At 33.4% G+C, this 15,110-nt stretch overlaps 3 protein-coding genes and 1 long non-coding RNA gene across 4 annotated transcripts in view; 1 reads left to right on the plus strand and 3 right to left on the minus strand.

Moving 5' to 3' along the window:
- Nucleotides 3,741-6,243, plus strand: LOC104758950 (heavy metal-associated isoprenylated plant protein 3). The gene is made up of 3 exons (XM_010481923.2): nucleotides 3,741-4,114; nucleotides 4,874-4,949; nucleotides 5,510-6,243. Exons 1-3 carry the CDS (start codon nucleotides 4,109-4,111, stop codon nucleotides 5,968-5,970), a joined length of 543 nt encoding a protein of 180 aa, XP_010480225.1. The 5' UTR covers nucleotides 3,741-4,108; the 3' UTR covers nucleotides 5,971-6,243.
- Nucleotides 8,152-10,987, minus strand: LOC104758959 (1-aminocyclopropane-1-carboxylate synthase 2-like). Its single transcript, XM_010481935.2, has 4 exons — nucleotides 10,540-10,987; nucleotides 10,275-10,406; nucleotides 9,810-9,970; nucleotides 8,152-9,529 (listed from the first exon to the last, which is right to left on the minus strand). Exons 1-4 carry the CDS (start codon nucleotides 10,708-10,710, stop codon nucleotides 8,500-8,502), a joined length of 1,494 nt encoding a protein of 497 aa, XP_010480237.1. The 5' UTR covers nucleotides 10,711-10,987; the 3' UTR covers nucleotides 8,152-8,499.
- Nucleotides 11,651-12,964, minus strand: LOC104778517. Its single transcript, XM_019239372.1, has 3 exons — nucleotides 12,419-12,964; nucleotides 12,244-12,313; nucleotides 11,651-12,183 (listed from the first exon to the last, which is right to left on the minus strand). Exons 1-3 carry the CDS (start codon nucleotides 12,962-12,964, stop codon nucleotides 11,651-11,653), a joined length of 1,149 nt encoding a protein of 382 aa, XP_019094917.1.
- LOC104758968 overlaps nucleotides 13,707-15,110 on the minus strand; it is a 3,545-nt gene continuing 2,141 nt past the window's right edge. The window contains exons 3-4 of the long non-coding RNA XR_762796.1: nucleotides 14,235-14,337; nucleotides 13,707-13,980 (exon numbers count right to left, since the gene is read on the minus strand). This is a non-coding gene — a long non-coding RNA (uncharacterized LOC104758968). The remainder of the gene's footprint in view (nucleotides 13,981-14,234; nucleotides 14,338-15,110) is intronic.

Genomic DNA, 15,110 nt, shown 5'->3' on the forward strand with positions numbered 1-15,110 from the left:
CTGGGCTTAATATAAATTATCTTACACCAACTTAAAAAAAAAAAAATGCAAACTACACAAGTTTTGAAAAACATTATTATGTGGTGGAAGTCTGAGCTGAGTTTTTTAATTCATGTGTATCCTAAAATTATGACCATGTTTACAAGATACACACCTCGTTTACTAAGATCAGCCCAATAAGCCCTGTATTGTTTAATGTTTACCTGTATGATCAATGAAAATTGCATGGACTATAATATCACCATATCTATTTTACCACCCAAAAGAAGAAGAAGAAGAAGAAGAAGAAGAAGAAGAAGAAGAAGAAGAAGAAGAGATGGATGCACTCATCATGCATTGAGTGTATAAGTGAAGTGATGATATATTACAATGAATGATGATGATACTGTCTCACCAAACGTACTATCCACAAGTTAATGGATATATAGCTTTGTTTATTTTATTTTCTGAAACCGACAGCGATTAAATCCGAGAAACTTTTTACAGTATATTTAGTAAAGAATGATTCACGATAAAGCAAAATTCATTTTACTCATTCGGGTCATTGACCGTACGGCAATTATTATTTTTAATCATAACCATTTATATTCTTTTAGTAGACGTCCCTTTTGATCTATCTAATCTATGTATTGTTTTCAAAAGAAAAATTATAAGGGATTCCTCACCGTTGGATATGAGATCTTCTCGGATGAATTGGACCAACTTTGGATATACTGTACATAATTTATAGGCCGGCTATAATGTTTTCTTCTTCCTTCTCCTTTTTGTTTACACCGAAAAGATTGGGGTTTTGTCATTTCACCATCTAATGAGGTAGGTAGACGAATCTAATCATAAAGTTAACTACTAAAATTTTAATCTGACATCAAAATTTTAATTGTCGTTTATTTATTTTAAATAACGATTTTGCAACTCATGTGTATGTCCGCAACTGAAGATCCGTGTCGGAGGTTTTACTTAAGTTGATTTTAATTGCATCATGTAGTATCTATATTATTATTTTTGAAGTACATTTTAGTTTATATTCTTTTGGTTTTATTTATTTAATATGTTTTATTTACAATATTAACCCCTAAAATAATTCCATAAGTAACATTGCAGAGAAACTCAAATACTAAACTTTCTTAAATTAACGAACATTTGTTACATTTATTGTCAAAATATCTTAACAACATCTATACATTATGATTTTTCCAAAAACAACTCTACCTATTAAAGTTTTAACCCATTAAATCTCGAAAACTATATTTATAGATGCTAGAATCTCTCAAATATAAATGATATACAACCGATTTGTCAAAAAAAAAGTTATAATCTCCATAATTATATTAACATTAATAAATTTCCTAAATCGAAAATCCAATTTAGAATGATTAGAAAACCAATATTCACAAATATTTAACTTTAGCAAGAGGACATACATTTAATTCAGTATATATTTTGTTTAGAAACTGAATATCTATATATACATGATGATTTGAATTAACATTAGTATAAATATAAAATATTATTAATTCGGTCTTGAAATACGAGTTAAATCCTCGTTTAATTATTTGGCCAATACTACTAATATTAAAATATGAGAAATATTAAATTAGATAATTTAACTAAAATTTTGTAGAACAAATAAATCATTTGTAATATTGTGACTTAATGAGACAATAGCTTATAAATTACATATTTATGTATTTAATTCTCTTATTATTTTTTTTGGTAGGGTTATTCCCTTATTATTGTTCTAATAATTAACAATCCAAACAAAATTAATTAAATAAAACAAATTAAATATAATTAAAAAGAAAAAAAAATTGTTCCGCGGCTTAAAATATAGTTAGTAATAGTATGATGTTGACCGTATATTAGATCTCCTTGTAAAAGTTTATTAATACATTTCGTAAGTTTTAGTTAACACTTAATCCGTAATCGTATTTTACGCTGACGTTGGATTTTTATAATACGCAGAATTTAATTTAACTGATTTAATCTATACTTTGTTAACCCTTAATTTGTATAGTCTGCAATTATATAATGCTGATCTCAAATACCTAAGATAACTATACCATCCCTAATTGTACGTGTATCCACCTACAAACATAAACACTGTCCGTTATATTATTTCTGTAGCACGACATCATTTGTAAGATAAGATTTATTTTTTCTTTCAGTTAAAAGTTAAAACTAGTTAAAAATAAATAACAAGACAAGACTCGTCTAACTAATGTCAAAAACAAGCAAACCCATAACTAGCAGCTGCTGTAATTAGTATTCAAACCATCAATAATACCATTTTCAATTTTGGTCAAACTATAAAGGCAAAATGTTTTTTTTTTGTCAAAGTTTGCCAAATAATTAAAGAGTAGTTAGGTCAAATTGTGTTTAGTTTGCTCTTGGGTTAATAATAGTCAAAGTAGGAACCAACGGTGGAGATGAGACGCTGAGGGTGGTAAGACCAACGGATGGCTAAGAATTGACTATATTAAGCCGCCTTTTAAAAAAAAGAAACTAATAAATACATATTTTGAAATTTTTGTAGAATAAAAGTATATAATAAAAATATAAACATGAGAGAAGTGGGCCTGAGATTCCACTCTAAGTGGCCCAGATTACTACAAATCTCGTCACGTCTCGTTTGGTCGTATACTCGCAGTCGCAGCGTTGTGTGTGGTTCACGCGCAAGCCAAACACAAATCCAACATAGTGACATATACAAAAAAAGCTGCTCCACTTGTATAATTCGTGGACGTAACAAATATTTTATTTAATAGAGAAGTTAAAATTAATCTACGTGGGCAAACACGTGGAAATATATAGCTGTTTCCCACTACACATGTATATATTTTCTTTATGTATTTGTATTTTTTTGGGGGGTTTTGTCTTTATTTGGAGAATCGAATTCGTGTAGAATTGGCAAACTGATCATGGTGGGATAGCTAGCGAGGACTCAATTATTAGATAAAATTTCATATACATAAAACTTTAGAACAATTCAAATCATATAATGGAATAAAAAGGAAATATTGGCAATTTTGAGTGACCACATTATCTTCTTTAATATGTTATTTTCTTTTCTTTCTCTCCTTGTACTTTTACCAAAAAAAAAAGATATATATATATATATATACATTTGTCCATTTCGAGTAAAAAAATGGGTGATCATGAACAATTTGGTTTTCTTATAATTTTTTAATTAGATTACAATACTAGTTTAAAAAAATTTAATTATCTACTCATATTATACTCCAAATAATTAATTGAGTTATCCCTGACATAATGAAGATTAAATAAAAGAAATAATTACAAAATACTTGTACTCAACAGATTTGGATAATTCGAAGTAGGTGGGTTACTTACTTGACTCCAAACCGCACATACCTAAGATCTTGTAATATGTCTCTCTCGGCACCATTGTATAAAAATGACAAATCTTGTGATACTCCCCGAGTATATGAAACTTATTATTAGGAATTATGGCCCCAAAAACAAAAACAAAAACAAAGGACGGAAAGGTGAGAAAAAAACTGACGTGGATAAGGTGAGAAAGAAAAAAAAAAAGAAAAAAAAAAAGGAAACAACAAGAACCAAAGGACGGAAAGCAGCAATGTGACGCGGAGCTCGCAAGGGGGTTCTCGTCTTAAAAACATTTTAACAACACGCGCTCTTAATTACTTCACGCATTTGCATGTTAACATAACACGCGCGTCAATGAAATGAAAATCAAGAAAGAAAGAAAAAAAGATATACTAGTAGATCTCTTCGTCCCTCTCTCGTACTACACCATTCATTCATTCATTCATTCAGATTGAGAGACTCTCTCTTCTTCTGGCTCTGCATGCATCTCTCTCTAATATATCAACCAGTATTTGTCAGGATTTGGGCATTTCTTTGTAAAAATAATTATACGATCAGTGTGTGTCTGTCCAATCTCTCTCTTATCGTCTTCTAAAGTTTCTTATTCTTCCTTCATTCTCAACTCTCTCTCTCTCTCTCTCTCTCTCTCTCTTATAACTTCAAGAGACAAAATCTTTCTTTTCTTTTCTTACATCTCTCTCTCTCTCTCTCTCCCTCTCGGCATATTCTTTAGAAAGTTAACCTAAAAAACAGAGGAGCAATGAAGGTCCATCTCTCTCTCACTCTACACGTTTTCAAGATTTGATTCCTAGCTAGGATTAGAATTTCTATGAAGAGAAAAATTGGCTTGGATTTTTTTTTCTTTTCATCTTGCATCTGAATGTAACAAGCACTTTTCTCTTTATGTATATTCTTTACTAAGAAACCTCGGAATCTATTCCTTCAGTTCTGAAACAAGTACATGTGTGTGTTTATTAGATGCGATCTACTTCTTTTGGGAGTTCAATAACAGAAACAATCTCACTTTTTTTTTTTAACTTACTCTGCTCTTATTGCAACATATATATCTCTTTCTTTTTCCCTTGGGGGAATCTTATTTGTGAAATACAGTTTTTTTTTCACTTACTATTATTTACAAAATCAATTCAAAAATCTTATATTGAATGATGCACATGGCTCTGTTTTACAAAAGTCTGGTTCTCTACTATGTTCACACTACTCATACGCATGCATGTCACTCACTCTGTAAAACATATATCAGTAATTTTATTTTATTTTCTGGTTTTAACGTTAAGAACATATCAGTAACTTTTTAGTATCTTCTGTAAAACCTGCATAAATCTATGTTTTTATTATGTTCTTGGTGATCCAGTTGTTTTGTTTTTAGTTGCATGATCTACAAATTCCAGAGAGAAATAAAAAAAACAAAAGGAAGAAGAGAAGATTAGATCATCTTTGCGATCACATATATCACTTGTAAATTAATTTCACTAAAATCTGTTTGTACTTTGTAATTATTTTGCAGAAAATGGTGTTAAACCTGGATTTGCATGATGATAAGGCAAAACAAAAGGCCCTTAAAACGGTTTCTACTCTCCCAGGTAATCATCACTAATCTTGTATAATGTTGGTTACAAACTTACACATTAGAAACAGGGACAGAGATCTCGCTCTGTCTCTGTTTAGTTCTCGCTTCGAAACCAAACTATTAGACAAATGGTTTTTCTGTCCGGTTTAGTCTCCGATTTGGTAGGTAAAGGAAGGTGTTAACTGAGGTAAACATGTTTTAAATTGCTTTATTGTTGATGAACAATCACGAGCTGCTCTGACAGAAGTGTCTTTCTTTTTCAATAGTGACAATACGGTAAAATGTTGCGCCATATTTCAATTATTTCTGAAATTCATTTATTTTATTTCTTTGGAATAAAATCAAATCTAGGCCACTATAGCTCCTTTGGAATATGTGCCCATCTATTGAAATATCATATGCTGTCAAAGATTTGTTTTTGTTTGTTTGAGTCAAAAGTAATTTAAACTCCTTATTGGTATATATTGCTTGTAAAATGTTGCAACTTATATCAATAGGGCAAAAACTCGAGTGTCTGTCTGTCTATCAAAATGGTTACAAATTTCATCTTTTTTTTTTTTGTTCTTGTTCTAGGAATTGATTCGATTGCAATGGACATGAAGGGGAAGCAATTGACTGTGATTGGAACCGTGGATCCGGTGGATGTAGTAAGTAAGCTAAGAAAGTATTGGCCCTTGACGGATATTGTACTAGTAGGACCTGCGAAAGAGCCGGAAAAGGAGAAGAAAGAGGAGCCGAAGAAGGAAGGTGGTGGCGAGCCGGCGAAAAAAGAAGGAGAAGCTCCCAAAGAAGAAGCGAAAAAGGAAGGAGAAGCGCCAAAGAAGGAAGAAGAGAAGAAAGAGGGCGGCGATAAGAAGGAGGGAGAGAAGAAAGATCAACCGCAACCACAACCCCAACCACAACCGGTTGTGCCGACACCGGAGCAGCATGTGTTGGAACTTGTAAAGGCGTATAAAGCATATAATCCTCACCTAACAACATATTACTACGCTCAAAGCATCGAAGAAAACCCTAATGCTTGCGTTATATGTTGAAAACATATATTATGTTATATAATTTGGGGGAAAATGATGAACCGATCTATAGTGAGGATGAAGAATAAGAAACAGGATATATTGATTCGGTTGGATCATCGGATATGTTTTTTTCTGTCCTCGATAATGCGAGGAAGCTTAATTTCCTTAAATCGATTTCGATGATATGTTTTCTGTATATATCGTCGATAGTACTAGAATTTTGTTTTTTTTTTTACTTTGAAGGGCACTTTCTGTATATAATGGTGTTATATATGTACGTTAGTATTTTAATTTGCTTGTTAAATTATCTTCAGATGTCCTTAAGTTAATATTGTTTGTGATGCACGTTTCTTTGTCGACGTTAATATTTCTCAAGGGTTTATAATGTAAGTAACAAATTCTATGCACATATTTTAGGGACTAAATCTCTCGAATATTTAGTGTTACTGTATATAATTAATGTAATGGCGAAGTTGCAAAATAGTTTTGCTATTCACATAATTCTGAAATGTTTTTGATTTATGTTATAACGATTTTACTATTCCGTAATTTTGTCATCTTCGATCTTGTGATTTTTATTTTACAAATTTATTATATTGCAGGAAACTGTATGTTTAGACTTTAGATGTACGTATCTGGGTGTTGCTTTAGGTTAAGAATGTTATTAAAACTTAGCTGTAAATTTGATAACTTATTTTTACTTCTGTTTTGCACGAAGCGAAAGGGCATGGCCTTTCGTGATCATCTGATAAGTCACTTTTAGAAATTTGTTTAATAGTTGGTAATTAATTATTTTAATGGTTCTAGATTTTCTTTTCTCTTTTCACAAATATGAAGTTTAAATATAGAGTTCTAAAAAACTTCATATAATAATTAATTTCAGTGGATAATAACATAAAGTGAAGTTCTATATTATTACGTGAAGTTCTATATTATTACTCTTAAAGATAATCATATTCTAGAAACAAACAACTTAAGAATTATCTCCAACACATATAAAAGTTCTTCATTTTTCGACACAGAAAAATGGACTAGATTTTCAAAAATTGAATATATAGTATTCACGTCACCAATTTCATTGTAAACGTCATAGATCACATATGCAAATGTCAAAAACATTTTGGTTGGTAGGCACCTAAAAGGAGCATGTGAATATTCAAATTAAAAACTTTTGTAACACATTATCTGATCACTAATTCTAATTTCTGTAATATTTTTGCGATCTATATTATTTGGGTCAAAACAAAATACATTCCCGTGAATGCTAAAAAATATTACTTCACTACCAAAAACAGAAAGGGCCTGCCTATTGTCAGTATTTCTACCAAACAAATAAAAATATTACTCCATCATGTTTCGTAAGACACTGTTGTCTGTTGAATATGATCATGAGTCGGTGGTGAGTGATGATGACGGCGACGATGTCGATCATTATAAATAGACAGATATCTACATATACACACATATGTCTACTTAAATTATCCAGATACATATTAATCAGTATGAAAGGGATCAAACCGTTTTTTCCCAAATATCAAATTTGATTTTTGTCTTATATAATCCTTTCTTGTTGGTGTGTTTAGTATCAATATCAGCCAAGAGGCGGCCCAAAGCACGCCTTATCTTTATTTACCACTTAATCTCCTAACAAGTTTAAACAAACATATGTATGGTTTCATCAGCTGAGATCTATACCAAAAAAGGCTAAATTTATTATATATTTCATTCCAGCTGACATTAACAAAGGAAAAAGGGAAACAAAGCTGACGGTTCATGGGTGCACACAAAAAAAAAATAGCTGACGATCCATGAATAATTCAATTGATGGAGATGTCATCTTACGCGATAGTTAATTATTCTGAGCAAATTTTGTCATTTTCTATAATTTAATAATATGAATTTTATCATATTTGGTGCAGCTAAAAATGCTGAGGACTTTTTCATCACCCACCATATCATTAAGGCAAATTCCAAAAAAATAAATGAATAAAGTATACATATCTCTGTAGAATGTTCGGTTTAATCCATATTATTATTTCAGAAAATGATAGGCACGGTGGCATGCACGTGTGACGTATTGGGCGAACAACAAAATGTGGTTCTAGAATAATCGAATAATCTAGCTTAACAAATTCTCCATTACGTAGATAGATATCAACCTCCCCAACTAATAAACACTAGTGATTCAATTATAATAAATTATTATCAAAAGAGAACGTTTCATTTTATTACACACAAAAAGATAAATAAGAGATCCCAAAAGGTTAAGTTGCTACACAGACCAGCACCACTAGGAGAATCTATCGATTAAATCCTAAGCGGGGGAGGAAAAATAACAGAATTATACACACAAATCTTAAAAGTTACCATTTGACCCCAGGAGAAAAAGCTGGCTGTCAAAAACAACCCTAGCATCGCCATCGAAGTTGAATTATTCCCAATCTTACAACAAAGGAAAAAAACATTTCACTTACTAATTAAAAGATGAATAACATTTGGAGTGAGAGGCGGACGAGTTGATCCGATCTCTCAGGCGTTATTATGATTTCATGCTCGGAGAAGAGGTGAATGTGGTGACATTATCCCTGGAGACGAGAGACCATCCTCATATAGTCTTCGGAAACTTAATCGGAGATTGCTCTGCCTCCATTTCTGCTTTTTAGCATTGTTGTTCTGGATTACTTGATCCTTGTCCGTTGCTTTCTCAACGATCTTGTTGTTGCTGTTCTTAGACACGAAATCTTGGATCCGCCGAAGCGCCACATGGAGAGTATCATCGTCCATGTTGGCAAAGCAAACCCTAAACCATCCAGGTTCCGTGCAATGGAAGGAAGAGCCTGGAGATACATTGAGCTTAACTTTGTGGATGATTATACGCCAAAGCTCAATCTCAGATTCAAACGAGTTACGATCTCTCAATAGATGTCTCAAATCCATCCACACAAATAAACCTCCGCTGCTTGTCAAGCAAGTAATATCTGCTTTCTTGAGTCCTGTAGTAAAAACTTCATGCCTTTTCCCTAACCTTTTCGAGTTTTCCATAAGGAAATTCTCCACAAACCGTTCATCTGACAACATCGAAGCGAGCATGAGTTGTGTCTGAGACGAAACTAGCCCGAAACTCGATATTTTCCTGGCACAAGACACGACCGAGTCGTTATAAGAATAGACTATACCGACTCTAAAACCAGGTAGTCCCATGTCTTTAGAAAGACTATAAACAATGTGAATCAAGTCAACGTTGACTTCATAGCTGTCCACGTCGTTGACCACCTCAGCAACGCTAACGAAATCATCTCCGCTGAAGACTGTGGCGGCGTAGATCTCGTTGACGACTAGGTGAATGTTCTTCTTCGTGACGAACCGGACTAGATCCTTGAGTGTGTCCTTATCCAAGATCGTACCGAGCGGGTTTGATGGATTGGTCAAAATCAGGCCTTTGACTTTCTTATTGGCCTCTTGGGCTTTTTTATAAGCCCATCCCACGGCCTCAACGGTTAATCTGAAATTGTTGGAGCTTGAACAAGGAACCGGGATTATCTCGACACCTGTACGCCACCTCAAGTCTCTATCAAATCTGCAAAAAGGATTAAACAATTAATTATCACACGTATGAGCTACTCGTTGAATGAATCTAAACCGCAATGGAATTTGATAATTTGATATACTTACACGTGTGATAAAGTTGGCGAAAGAGTCAATTAATACTAATATTATTAACTCATTTCGATTTAGAATTTGTTATCCCACAAAAAAGTATGTGAAAGCAACATTAATGAAATTTCCCCTAACAATTATCCATTATCATATTACTATTTTTTAAAAATGTGATTATGAGAAAATATTAAAATGCTTACGCAGCATAGTAAGGAGAGGGAATGAGGAAGACGTCGCCGGGATCGGCGAGGCAGAACATAATTGTTTCATTTGCTCCCGTGGCACCGCCACTCATAACCACCCTCTCTGGATCAAACGTCGCTCTTCCACCTCTAGCTTTTCCCATGAAATGTGCAATTGCCTTCAATACCAAAATTTTCATCAGGGATAAACTTATAAGTTACTAAATGTAAATAAGAAAATTACATAACGTCGGACGACTAAATTTGTTTTCTTATGCAGTTCATATCTACTGATGTTTAGATGTTAACTAATTACTAGTATGTAAACTTACTGCTTAAATTGATTTGTACTGGTCTAAACTATGTCATTTTAGTTTAATATTGATATAATATAAATCAACGTATAATTACTTCCGTAGTGCGTATATTAACGTAAACCTGAACCTTATTACAAGATATCTAGATCAAATGAGTGATTTATACCTGTCTAAACTTTTTAAGGCCGTGATAGTCTTGGAAATTGGCGATGTCGCTAAACTGATGAACACCTTCAAGAGTGCAAATAGAAGATTCTGGGTTCTCTTTGATCCAATCTTTTATTAAATCTAAGCAAAGCTGTAAAATGTTTAGAAAAAATGTGTTATCTGATGTTGTGTATATACGTGTTCACGCTAGCTAGCTAATACACGGATGAAAACGCACAACAACATATATGCAATATTATATCGGATTATTCTAGAATATATACCTGATTCTCTGCAAGACCCATTTGGATAATACCATGGGGATTATGAGAAAGATGAAAAGGATATTTGTCGTAAGCTTTCCATCCATCGAAGTACTCAGAGTTCTCGCCGTGTTGATTGTTTGTTGCTATTTTCGACAGAATCGCACCGCTATTTCTCCCTGGAAGACCCATTTACTGTTTGAATATTCACACTTCTTTTGGAGCTGTTTTGTTTTTGTTTTTGTTTTGGGGGTATCAATATTGATCTTATGACAAGTTTTTGTGGTATGTACTAATAATATTAACGTATGAGTGTTTGGTTTTATATAGGAGGTGAAATAGAAACATGGAGGGGACAGACAACATAAAGCTGATGTGGGGTCCCAAGAAAAGAGAGTTAGGATTTGATGAAACAACCGAAAAGGAACAAGCAAACCAAGGAAGTTTCTCCACCCAAAACAATATATTTCAAAACGTAATTTTTGTTGCGATGAATTAAGGTGGTTGTGTTTTTTGCTAGCGTCAATATCCCTTGTATTAAAGATTATAGTATTTCGAATTTGGCAGATGACGACGATGGATAATATTGGTCTTACTCCAATAGTTTCGTCTTGATTTCCCTTGCATCATTAAAATCCATTGGGAACTACTGGTGGGGAAATTATGTGTACTTATTCGAACCCAAAGGCTATTTCTAAGCAGCTTCTTAGAAAAATGTTGACCTTTAACTACGAAGTCATGCAAAAAAATAAAAAGGTTATAAGGGCTGTAGAGGAGAATATTTGATAGAATACAAATAATCAGGAAGAAAGTTATGATAGAAAAATGTATAAGCATCCACATCAAAGGATTTAACCAAAGTATCTTAAAACATATTTTATTTTTAATTTTGAAAAAAATGAAATTAAAAACCTCTTAAGAAACTTAGATATTTCATGGGTCCATTGAAGGTTGTTAAATTTGAGGTTCTTAAAAAAGTATATATATATTTTTATTGTAAATTATTATGGTATTTTGTTTAAATTCATAAGACTTGTATACTTTTAAAAAACTTAAAAATATTGCATTTAATAAAAATTTAAACAAACATTACATAAAAGCATATTAAAAATAAATTACGAAATGATTAATTTTAATATTGATTTGTGCCAAACTTTTCCCACATATGCTCAACCAAATCCGCTTGCAGTCGGTCATGTATTTTCTTGTCACGAACTTCATTTCGAATGGTTATCGTATCGCCCATCATATTTCTGAGATTTGAAGGGATGTCTGTAGAATACGTGAAATCCACTTCCGAAGTTCGGTTTGATTCTACTTGTGCAAATGTGGCCTCATCATACTGAGTATACCCATCACGTTCATCTTCTACAATCATGTTGTGCAATATGATACATGCTCTCATTATGTTTCCAATTTTTACCTTATCCAACATAAGAGCTGGGTTTTTGACTATGGCAAATCGAGCTTGCAAGACTCCAAAAGCACGTTCGACATCTTTACGTACAGCTTCTTGGTACGTAGCAAATAACGATGCTTTCGGATCTTGTGGCATTGAAATTGATTTGACAAAAGTAGCCCATTTTGGATAAATACCATCGGTGAGATAGTAAGCCATACGATATTGTCGTCCGTTGACAAAGTATTTTACTTTGGGAGCTACACCTTATAATATGTCATCAAAAACTGGTGAGCGATCGAGAATATTGATATCGTTTAATGTACCTGGAGCTCCAAAAAATGCAAGCCATATCCAGAGGTCTTGTGAAGCTACAGCATCTAAAACAATTGTTGGCTTTCCAGATCCACGTGTATATTGACCTTTCCATGCAGTCGGGCAATTCTTCCACTCCCAATGCATACAATCTATGCTTCCTATCATCCCGGGAAATCCGCGTACCTCTCCATTATCGAGTAGTCGCTGAAGATCTTCTGGTGTGGGACTGCGTAGATACTCATCTCCAAATAAATGAACTATTCTTTCAACAAACTTTTCCAAACATAACATAGCAGTGCTTTCAGCAAGACGGAGGTATTCGTCAAACGCATCCGCTGCAGAACCATACGCCATCATACGAATTGCTGCTGTACACTTTTGTATTGCAGAGAGACCTAGCCTTCCGTGACCATTTCTTCTTTGTTCAAAGTATGGAACTTCTGTTGAGAGTCGTTCGACAATACGCATGAACAAGGGTTTGTTCATTCTAAAACGGCGACGAAAGATTTGAGGAGGATATGTTGCATCTTCACGGAAATAGTCATCCCATAAGCGTTGGTGACCCTCTTCACGTTTTCTTTCAATGTGGACTCGTTTCTTCTTCTCAGGTTCCAACGGATTCATTGCTTGATCAAAACGATTCTGGATTGCTTGATCAAAATAATTGTTGAGTGTTTGATCAAAATACTCATCCATCTTTTCTTCAATGTTATTAGAAGAAGATGCCATTTTAAAAAAAAAAAAAGAAGAAGAGCTTGATAAAGTGTTTGAATAATATTGTAGAAGAAGAAGAATATGTGGGTACAAAGATGAAAAAGCTTGATATTGTGGGTACAAAGATGAAAAAGCTTGATATTGTGAGTACAAATTGTGGGTACAAAGATGAAAAAGCTTGATATTTATGTGTCTACGAAGATGGTCTTATATATTGATGACCTTGTGGTGTTACAAAGGCATGACACTCTCGTCCGTGAACATAACATGTGACTCTAAGCAAAAGATTTCTTGTCCGTGAGAAAAAGATGCAGGTCCGTGATTGCTTCTTGTCCGTGACCAACAGCTTCTTGTCTTCTTCTTCTTCTTGTCGNAACAATACGCATGAACAAGGGTTTGTTCATTCTAAAACGACGACGAAAGATTTGAGGAGGATATGTTGCATCTTCACGGAAATAGTCATCCCATAAGCGTTGGTGACCCTCTTCACGTTTTCTTTCAATGTGGACTCGTTTCTTCTTCTCGGGTTCCAACGGATTCATTGCTTGATCAAAACGATTTTGGATTGCTTGATCAAAATAATTGTTGAGTGTTTGATCAAAATACTCATCCATCTTTTCTTCAATGTTATTAGAAGAAGATGCCTTTTAAAAAAAAAAATAGAAGAAGAGCTTGATAAAGTGTTTGAATAATATTGTAGAAGAAGAAGAATATGTGGGTACAAAGATGAAAAAGCTTGATATTGTGGGTACAAAGATGAAAAAGCTTGATATTGTGAGTACAAATTGTGGGTACAAAGATGAAAAAGCTTGATATTTATGTGTCTACGAAGATGGTCTTATATATTGATGACCTTGTGGTGTTACAAAGGCATGACACTCTCGTCCGTGAACATAACATGTGACTCTAAGCAAAAGCTTTCTTGTCCGTGAGAAAAAGATGCAGGTCCGTGATTGCTTCTTGTCCGTGACCAAAAGCTTCTTGTCCGTGACCAACAGCTTCTTGTCTTCTTCTTCTTCTTGTCGGCAATCCTAATGGAAGGAGACATAACAATCATTTGACCATTGCATATCATTAAAACAAGTTAAACTGAAACAAATCAAGCAAACAATGAAAGCAATCATTCGGTGAAACAGAGTTATGCATATCATTAAGACAAGTTAAACTGAAACAATACAAGAAAACACTGAGAGAAAACATTCGGTGAAACAGAGTTATGCATTTCATTAAGACAAGTTAAACTGAAACAATACAAGCAAACATTGAGAGAAAACAACACAAATACATCGTTAATATGTTGTTGTCTGAAGTTGAATCCTTTTTCTTCAATAAACCCATCTTCCCAATCTCATTACTACTCTGTCAGCTTAGCAACTCTGAAAACCCATCTATAAATAATTCAGAAACCAAAAAAAAAAAGAAATAGTATCACTCTTAAGAAAAGGATAAAAAGACAATAATACGAATCCTAACACAAGCTTTACTACAACTCATCACAAACAAACATAGAAATATATAGAATCGAACATAACCACCAAAAGACACCAAACAGAGAAAGCTGTCTCATAGCATACTCCTTTCACATTTGACTCAAGAGTCTTTGTCAAATACTTATGTACAGATACCTTGTTGAATTGCCTCATTTAAGACAATTAAACCATATGTTGTTGTCTCTCTACAAACAATGGCGTTTATTCAAACCTAAATCAAAACATAAAACAGAGGATGGAGGGACAAATTCAAGATTTGCCTAAAAGAGAAACATGGATCAAACGAATTGAAGAAAGAAAAAAAAAAAAGAAGAAGAAGAGAGGATCAAATAAAAAGAAAAAAATCAATCAAAAAAACTAGACATCTCTAGTCACATGTAATGGAACCCTATACAGATCTTCGTAGTGCTTATATCAAAAGGAAGACGCAAGTTAACATCCATACAACACATATATATATATATGGACGATGTTACAGAGCTATCAAGATATCAATTTCACAAAATCACATCAACAGAATCAAAACACACATCTAAAATAAACAATTTACACTACCAGAGAAACACACATCTAAGAGGTCAACCATGTTAACTTCAGTGGTAGAAGACGCAATACTCATTCCATTTTTTACAAAGATTTTGAACCCTACTCATAATACAAGAGCAAGAGCA

This window comes from Camelina sativa, chromosome 3 (assembly GCF_000633955.1).
Source record: "Camelina sativa cultivar DH55 chromosome 3, Cs, whole genome shotgun sequence".
Classification (NCBI taxonomy): domain Eukaryota; kingdom Viridiplantae; phylum Streptophyta; class Magnoliopsida; order Brassicales; family Brassicaceae; genus Camelina; species Camelina sativa.